The sequence below is a fragment of the Magnolia sinica genome, chromosome 3 (genome assembly GCF_029962835.1).
Source record: "Magnolia sinica isolate HGM2019 chromosome 3, MsV1, whole genome shotgun sequence".
NCBI lineage: Eukaryota > Viridiplantae > Streptophyta > Magnoliopsida > Magnoliales > Magnoliaceae > Magnolia > Magnolia sinica.
The window spans coordinates 87,079,002-87,089,118 of record NC_080575.1 but is presented as its reverse complement, the minus strand read 5'-3'; the positions used below and the strand labels follow the sequence as shown (position 1 = coordinate 87,089,118).

Genomic DNA, 10,117 nt, shown 5'->3' with positions numbered 1-10,117 from the left:
TTACTGCATCTTTTGAAATGCTGACTAGAAATTTGTAAAATAAATGTGGGGCCCACCATAATGTGTGTCTTATCCACACCACCCATTCATTATGCCAACTGAATTTAGGGCATGAGCCCAAAAATGAGGCAGATCCAAAGCTCAAGTGGATCACACCACACGAAATTGTGAGAATTGAACACCTACCATTAAAAACTTCGTGGGGCCTTTAGAAGTTTTAGATCAAGCTTATGTTTATGGTTTTCCCTTATATATCCATGTCTATATGACCCTATGAACGGGTTAGATGGTGAATAAACGTGGGGGAATTAAGGTCATTGTTTCCTTTCATACGGGCCAATTGAGCATTGGATTTGCCTCATTTTCCGGCTCTTGCCCTAAAATGTTCTAATAAAACAGATGGACAACAAGCATATACCATATAAATTATGGTGGGGCCCACAGATTTAAGTCGACATTTTTGGACTAATTTTCTATGTAGAATTACTCACCCATTTTCAAACACGTGAAAAATTAATAATTACTTATTTACCAGGAATTTACATGCATCATGAAAAATCAAACAGGCCAGACCCCTGCTTGGTGAATTTACAGATGGCACATTACCTCATCATGTGGGGTGCTGGTTGAACAGCTGTAAATAGCATTTGCCTATGAATTCTTTATTATTCTCAGTGGCCATGATAGTTTATAATTGACCCACTATATCCAAGGGCCAAAACTCGTTGGATTCAAGCCAACCCAACAGGTGACAAGTGCCTAGAGCCATGCTGGCCTATATCCCAATCTTGGTCCACTCACGGCCGTCCCAATATCCTAGAATCCATCCCAACCCAGTCCCACAGGTTACGAATCTAGGTCTGCACCCAGCCATCGACCCGATAACCCAATAGTAGAGGTGTACACGAACCAAGCTAGCTCAGTTAGCTCGCTCGACTCGACTTGGAAAAGTTCGATTCGACTCGGTTCAAAGTTGAGTTCGAGCCGAGTCGAGTCGAGCTGATATTTTGAGCTCGAAAATGAGTTCGAGCCAAGTTCAAGCTGGCCCCAAATCGACTCGACTCGGATCGAACTAGTTCGGTGACTCGGTTACCTTAATATTGATGTTGCTCACCAAGTATTTGATAAAATACTCAAAGAAGTGTGGTTGGTGACAAGGAAGGTATGTATACGAAACCAATACTTTTTTTCTTGATTTTTATGTTGCTTAGAATGCGTTTGATAAAATACCCGTAAAACTATTGTTGCAGTTTTAAATACAGTGAGATTTTGAAGGTGCAGTTTAGGTGTTTGTGAAAATGCTACACACATAAACTTAGCTTGAACTCGGCTTGAACTCGGCTCGAACTGGCCCAAGCTGCTGATCGAACCGAGCCAAGCTCACCAGTTAGGGACTGAGCCGAGTTCAAGTTGAGGTCAGATAGTGGCCGAGCCGAGTCAAGTTGAGGTCAGCTTGACTCGGTTCGACTTGATGTACACCCGTACCCAATACCCATTCCAAAGTCTCATATAAGCGTATCATTTTTATTTTATTATTTTTTTTAATATGGGTCAGCTTGTTAGTATACACCCATGTCAGTACACACACTCCATGTTAGCCACCCCCAAGACCTCAAGTGTTGAAACGAGGTACCATCTCATTAATGGTCCTTGGACATTGAGTGATGGGCTTGCTTGATTTTTGGGCAGAGATTCTCATAATAGTAAGTTCCACTTTTTTCTTTTTCTTTTTTTAACGTAACATCCAAATGGCCATGATAGAACCGGCGACCCTCACCTATCATATACTCTGTTATAACATCCAAACAGCCACCATCTGAGATAAACAACCGACTATTACAAAATGTAGAGGTCTATATATAATCGAGAGACAGGACTACCAGTCCACCACCTCACTTTCGATTGAACCGACAAACCTGGAGATTGATTAGAATGAGTTTTTCTCAAAATGTTTGAATTTTTTCTCACCATGATCAAGAATTAAGATGCCATTGTTTTATTTACTGCATGTCGGATGTGGTATACCGGAACTGTTACAAACGATATCTGCGGGAATTAGCCCACATTTTCATTTATTTGTACGGCATGCATCGAGCAATCTAGAAATAGAAACGAGGAAACAACGGTCTCTAGCAAGTGAGATTGTCGCCAGGTGACACACCAAACTGGTTACAGTAGTTTGTGTAGTACCCAACTCGTGCATTCACAAGATCGGGCCTCTTGCCATCGCACTCGATCGCACCGTTAATCGCTCTAATCGTAGCACCAAAGCCTTGGCCAATGACGGAGTGGACATTGGTCATCCAGAACCACAAGGCTGACTTGAACGACACCGTCACATCTGTGGCCACAGTTTCTGGAGCATTTAGACCGTCGAATCCGATGCTGTTTCCAGCAGCCCCGTAGTTGTAGTTCCACGACAGTTGGAGCGGGCCACGGCCGTAGTAGCCCTTGCCAGCGACGCACGGATATTGAGTGTTTGTCTCGTCGCAGTAGTCCTTCGATGCACCATCATCCTCTTCTATTTTGCAAAGAACTGTAAAAACAACAAGATTTAAGGGCATTTTAGTCTTTTCACACATTCTAAACTGCCACCATCCTTGGAAACGGATTAGATACTCCCCCGCCATTAGCCAATGTCTAGTGGTCGGTGCCATGTGGACCTCAACATAATGTATGTGTCTCATCCATGCCGTCCAACCATTTTTCTAGATAATTTTATGGCATGAACCCAAAACTGATGTAGATAAAAATTTCAAGTGGGCCACACAGTGTTGATTGAACGCTTACCATTAAAAACTTCTTAAGGCTACAAAAGTTTTGGATCAAGCTTATATTTGTTTTTAGCCTTCATTTAGGTTTGTATGACCTAATCTACAGGTTGGATGTCAAATAAACATTACAGTGGGCCCTAAGAGGTTTTTAATGGTAAACGTTCAATCACTACTGTTTGGTCCACCTGATATTTTTTTCTGCCTTATTTTTGGATCATAATACTAAAATGATGTGTAAAAATAGATGGACGGTGTGGATAAAATACATAAATCATGGTGGGGCCCACAAAGCACCGACTACTAGCCACCTGGCTAGTGGCAGCCAAACCGCGTCCATTCCATTTGGGAGTGTCCATGACCCAAAATCCGCTCTGATTGGACGATCACAAAAAGAAATGGACAGTCAAAAGTTTCAAATAACTATCAACATTTGACAGTCCAACGGTTAGGATCATCCCATCATTCAAGATAGAATAGCTGCTGAAAGTAAATTTAAAAAATAAAAAATAAAATAAAATAGCACGCTTACATCCAGTCTCATGGGTGACGTGTGCGAAGAACGCAGCAATCTCGCGCTTGGAGTCGTCCGATGTCCCCGTGCCAAATTCAGGATACGATCCGACGGCGTTGATGAACGCTGCACGAGTGTAGAAGCTCTTGCCAGGGCAGTTGCCGGTGCCCTGATTGATGATCCCGTCGAAGAACGCCTGCGTCACGATGTCGGCGACGGACGCACCAGTGCCGCCGGACGAGCCGCTGCATGGGCCTTCCCTACAACCGTTCCCACAGTATGCATCGCCGGTGCCGCAGAACCCAAACTGACTACAACAGAGGTCCGGCGTGCAGCCACAGTTCTGACCGGAGATGAATTCCGGCAGGAGACTGACGAGAATTCCGGCCAAGATGATAGCTGGTAAGTTCTTCTTACCAAGTAATGCCATTTTTTTAAGTGGGAAAGAAGAGAAAAGGAAGGTACTGTGTTATGGGCCTTAGGCAAGGGGACGATATTTATAGTTTTTAGTCGCTAGTTTAAGGTTTGAATCGTCAACTTTTCTTGCCGTGAACAATTTGACTCTTGATTCGTAGAAACGGTTATCATGGTGGGCCATCTGATAAGGTGCACATGTTATATTGTGAATAAGTAGAACCTTGATGTGATGGCCCAAAAACAGCGAAGATGAGCTGTCCAATTCGTCTCTATGTTTGCCTTTTTCACCAGTTGAATGTGGATTTTTGGTTCATTCATTTAGATCTGACATGCCAAATTGTAAGCCAGCAATCCAATGGTTAAAATTGCTCAATCATGATTTGGGGTGATTGAATGATGGCCCACCCAAGTGACAGCCTTGATAAATGAGTGGTTCAAAACTGAAGAAGTAATTTTTTTTAGTTATTTAACCATCTCAGTTTTGAAGTTTGCTAGTCTTGCAGTCATGTGGGTGCAGGAGCAGCACCATGTAGCACGTCTGATTTATTTAATACTTTCGGTGGGCCACAGCATATATAACGGAAAAAAAAAAAATGTCATAACTGTGCATTTGCATTTTAAAATGTGGCACACCGGAGGAGTGAAACTGCCTTGCTGTTGCGACCCACCAGATGGAAAACTCAGATCCTGTGCATGTGTTCCATACTGGCTTGTGGTTGGGGCCATCATTCTGGATTTTGCTCTAAAATGTGAGATGTAGGTGGGACCCACGTGATGCATTTGCCCAGTAATCCCCAGCATGCATTTTTTAGGTCTGAGTCCATTACAAATCTTTGTAGGTTAAGCTTAACACAGGATTCGATGAGTGGGACCCACGGTGATACATGCATGATGTTGATATAAAAATTTGGCCAATCATGTCTCACCTCCTGTTAACCGAACTACCTGTGATTTATTGGAAAACAAGAGAAAATATTAGGGGCGCCAGTTAAGACCAGGAACCCTCCAATGCCTAAGTCATGTAATTTCGCAGGAGGAATAGAAAAATCGAAATATTTGTTGTATGTACCTTTACTCATGGCAGCAGGTATATTTATAGACTTTTGAGGACGGTGGCATATATGGAAATGCATCTTGAATGGTGATTGCATATTACGAAATAGATCTTCATCCAGATGCGCCGTAGTTATCTTCTCGAGATCTACGACGAAAATCTCATGAAGATCTTATCTTAGTATATTCTAAATATATTTGTATTCCAAACTAGTAGTTAATATTCAAGTCTGACCTCCGAGGCCTAGTTTGATACCTGGGGCTGAGGTCGGTATCCGAAGCCGACCTCTGAGGTTGAGGTCTTTGGTTGAGGCCAACCTCCAAGGTTGAGGTTGATACCTAAGGCCGAGGTCAATATCCAAGGCTAATGTGATTTTTCGGCCCTTAAGTAATCCATAGTCTTCGAGTCTCTACATCTGGTTAGTCCATTTTTACTCATAACAGTAGCCCCCTACTTCCAAGCATTCTTCAGAAGCTTGGAAAGTAAGTTAATGTGGACTAAGACTGCGATGCCTCGCACGAAAGAGGTGGGGATGCTGAGAGGTCGAATAAAGTACAGCGAGTAGGCCAAGCAAACATAGGATCGATAAGTTAATTGTTCAATAGTAGATCGCACACAACAAAATTAATAAGAGAGACTTTTCTTCCCTTCAATAGAGGGAAGTCTCAGTCGTTCACATATTAGTAGGCCGAGCACTCAATAGAAAAACTTTCTTCCCTTATACTAAGAGAAATCCTTATTTTAGATCGTGCAGTCCAAGTAGTGTTACTAATTAGTGGTCCGACCTCTTCTCTAAGGGTCATACGACTAGTTGAGGATTGTTTTTCCCTTGCATTAAGGAAAGTCCTCATAATTGATCATATAGTTTTATTAAGAGGAACTTTCTTCCCTTCAATTGAGGGAAGTCGCTGTAGCTTAGATTGTTGATACATTTAAAAGAAATTCACTTCTCCTGACTGGGAAAAGTTTCTTTATTGTAGAAATCGTCGAACAGTAGAAAGCACAATAGTAAAATCATGAGCACTTTTTTTTCTTTTAAAAAGGGAGGTCGTTTTTAGTCGAGTAGGTCGATGTTGGCCGACGAGTCTTATTACTGAGTTCAATTGATTGATTCAGCTCGGACGTCAGGTATATCACCCTGAACTTTTCAATACCCAAGTATTAAAAGTTCTCAAGTGTTACCATGAAGTTTAACTTAGTATGGACATGTGTATGATACCAATTTAGCTATCCTAACCTTACATCTATTCTCCAACATAAATCGAACCGTTGAGAATGATCTTCATCCATAGATCAAGTCATCCGACCGTTAATTTTAAGACAAGATCATCATATGTTCAAGTACTCTCACTTGTCCATCATAACCAACCATTCAACCAATTATCCACCGATAAGTAAAGATATCCGACCGTCCACTTTGAGTTTCGATCACCCGATCATAGTAAACTAACTACTTGATACTTGCATCCGCTCGTACACATATCAAATCAAAATTTTAATCCGTTCATCTTGTTCACCACCTATAAATATTCTTAACTCATCATCAAAACTACAATCTTATAAACTTACACATGTGAACTAGTCACTTGAATCTAACGGTATATATGTTTTGCCTCTTGATCACTCCAAAAATCCACTTGTGATCATCCGTTTACAAAACTGACCTTACACTCACTTACATACATAATTAGAGTACAAACCATTAAGTTATTCTATTTTTAACATGTCATCTGACCATCCATTATGTTGGTTGATATATATATATATATATATATATATATATATATATATATATATATATATATATATATATATATATATATATTTCCTTAATTAATTTGGTGAATAATTCTTTATTTATAATAATTTAGATATAAGTTCTTTTGTAAGAATTTCTAAGAAACGTGCCTATAACCATGTACAAGCATTAGATTTTCCAAAACTCTCATATCAGCAATAATTACGAAAATGTCATTAACCTAGACCCTTGAATTCTAAATAATGTGGTTCTCATGATCCGTTGATGCGAAATTTTATACCATGCCTACATATTATAAATTAACCATACATATTAAATTTCAGTACTTAAATCATTGTAAAAGTGACATAATTAACAAATCAACCCCTTAATTGTTAATTTTGGTGTCCATCAAGTGAAGAAACCTCGTGGGTAGTCGTAGTAAGATATTTCTCTTCATATGAACGACTTGAATTGTCCATAATATAGACCAAGTGTGAAATATGAAGACCCCACTTTGGTAGGCTTTTCCTTAAGCACGAAGTTATCCTTTCGAGACTTACCGACTCCTTATAAACCTGGATCTTCCGATTTAACCACTTCATGTCATCCATCGCAACTCAAATTTGGACCACTTTAGTCTCATATGACTACGAGATTATACAAAATTTAAACCCCGATGTATGATCCTACACTGTTGAATGTTGAAGCAAGTTCCTTCCTTTTGGTACAAAATGTGAAATTTTAGATTTAGGCTTTTTTCACCATCGATCAACCACCAAATTTTTTCCAACCGTTTACCTATCATGACTAAACATTTCTCCCAAAATTGGGCCCTGATCATTAAGTGTGGACCGTTAATTGAGAACAAGTTCGTTTTGGCACCCGTTAGGAGAATTTTCAAGATATGTCAATCTAAATTTTGGATCACCAAGAAAATCATATACCCTATCTCTATTCGACGACCCCGACACACTGAATGAATTATATTTAAAGAAAGATAGCTAGAAAAGGTCAAATTGAAGAAACTCAATACAAGTGGGATGTGAAACACACCCCCTCTCACATGCCCACTCCTTTATAAAAGGAGTACACTCCCTTCTCCACTCACACACCACCTCCCAAACGTCTAAGGTGGAGAGAGAGAGAGAGAGAAAGAAAGAGAAGCCTAGACGCCCACCATCATCTTCCTTCTCCATGCATATGGTGTCTCCCTTTTGCTCAAGCGATGTCGTGATTCATGTAGAAACTTTCCTAAATAGATATCTACCTAAGGTTTAGATTTAAGGTTAAGGTGAGGGATTCCTTTAAAGCTTACACTAAATTTGAGTTGATATGATTTATCTTGTTTTTGCATACTTTCATATTACTATGTTTTTTCATGCAATTGATTGGTTTACTCAATTATTTATCCTTTTGGGAATTATGGTTAAGGTATGATTTTAATTACGCCTGATTTTTATGAATTTATGTGGGGTGATGGATACAAGCCTTGCCCTTTGCCATTTTTTAGAGCGACGCGTGCTTCTACTCTATATTGAGTTGCCTTTTGCTATTCTCCCCTTATTCTTGTTGATTTAGCCTATTTTTTACTCTTCTCTTTTATTGAGATGGCTTAATGCTACTTTTTTCCTTTATTAGGTTATCCTTATGCTACCTCCATTTATGACTTAGGCATGTGTCTTGGAATTCTAAAACCTTCATGGTTCAACTTATTTCTCTATTGATGCAAGTGATGTGTTATAGGCATTATATATAGAGGTTCATATATATTATCATGGACGTAATGCGTTTCGGGTAGCGGATCTCTTGATCAACACATAATCTCATGATCTAGTGAGTGGTGCACAATCGATGTAAGCAAATCGTCATACGTGTTACATCACTTGTCAGGATTTGATATCATAAATAGTCACTCCATGAACACATCGTATCACGTAAATCCCTCAATGCGTTGTTATGTCGCTTTGAGATGTTCGCATAAATACACGTTAACATTGGACACGCTGGCGAATCTCTGTGTGTGAGAATGCGAGGCGAGCTGAATTGTTTATAAATTATATTCCACATTGTGATGATCACTACATATGATGGACTGCATACACTTTGCTAGGCATGCATTCATATATATATATATATATATATATATATATATATATATATATATATATATATATATATATATATATTGAATGCACATACCGATACTACTCATAATGGTAGAGTACTAGACATATCAGAACTCCTAAATTACTTTTATAAATCTCTTGAATTATTGTTAATCTTAAAGGATAACCATCACTATGAGTAGAGGTGTACACAGGTCGAGTTAGCTCGCTCGGATCAACTCAGAAAAGCTCGACTCGACTCGGATCGAAACTATGCGCGAGCCGAGTCAAGCCAGTTTTATTGAGCTCGAAATTTTTCGAGTCGAGTCCGAGCTGGACCTATCTCAACTCTACTCAACTCGATATTAAGCTCGAACTTGACTCGGATCGGCTTGGATCGATTTTTGAGTAAGTATATATAAAAAAATCAGATGCCCAAAAAAGGTTTTTTTTTTTTAAAAAAAAAAAAAAAACCCTAACCCCCCAGTGCTCTCTCATCTCGGTCGTTCGTCCAATCCTAAAAACCCGAACCCCAACTTGAACTCGACTCTTTTCAGCACCCGAACGGCAACCGATGACCAGTACCACTCTCCTTTCCTCTATTTCTCATCATTCTCCAGTGCCCGACAATGATGTTGTTCACTAAGTATTTGATGAAATGACTCAACAAAGTGTGGCTGGTGGCAAGGAAAGTATGTATATGAAACAAATACCCTTTTTTTCTTGATTTTTATGTTTCTTTGAAGGTGTTTGATGAAATACATATAAAACCATTGATGCTATTTTACATACAGTGAGATGTTGAAGGTGCAGTCCATTTGTTTGAGAAAATGCTTCACAGACGAACTTGGCTCGATCTTGGCTCGAACTGGCCCAAGCTGCTAACCAAGCCGAGCTGGCCAGTCAGGCTCGAGGACCGAGCCGAGCCGAGTTCGAGCTGAGGTCAACAAGTGGCCAAGACGAGTCGAGCCGTGCCCAGCTCAACTCGATTCAACTCATGTACACCTTTAACTATGATTAGGGCATTGACCATCTCCAATCGTACAGATGATACAGGTGATGTGTAAATTGAAGACATGAATGACAATCCCCCTACGAAAGATTATTTTGAATAAATAATAAGATAGCTTTATGTTTAGTTTTATTTATTTTCGCTGCAAACTTTGATAATGTAATAAGCTCTTATTAAGAGGGCATTTGATAATTTTTTGAATTCTTTTAATCTAATGGAATAATAAATACAGTTAATTTTACTCTCGTGGATGGTTACCTTCGTGAATGTAACTAGATGTGATCTAAATGTAAAGAAAGTCAATGTAAGATTTTGAAGCATCCAGATCTTTATATTATTAACACCCGAAATTCTCGAGCACGAGTATGTACTCGGATAGCGAAAATTCAGGATGTTACATCAAGTTTCCTTGCTCAGCCTAGGTTCTTCAAGTACCTGCTCCGGCTTTGTGTCAAGTACCTGCTCCGGCTTTGTGTTCAAAGGAGTTTACCGATGGAAGTGAC

General features: G+C 39.6%; 1 protein-coding gene across 1 annotated transcript; it reads right to left on the bottom strand.

Moving 5' to 3' along the window:
- Positions 1 to 1,976: 1,976 nt before the first annotated feature.
- On the bottom strand, positions 1,977 to 3,734 carry LOC131240142 (endochitinase EP3-like). Its single transcript, XM_058238214.1, has 2 exons — positions 3,304 to 3,734; positions 1,977 to 2,536 (listed from the first exon to the last, which is right to left on the bottom strand). The coding sequence occupies exons 1-2, from the start codon at positions 3,713 to 3,715 to the stop codon at positions 2,130 to 2,132; spliced, it is 819 nt and encodes a 272-aa protein (XP_058094197.1). The 5' UTR covers positions 3,716 to 3,734; the 3' UTR covers positions 1,977 to 2,129.
- Between the last annotated feature and the right edge of the window lie 6,383 nt (positions 3,735 to 10,117).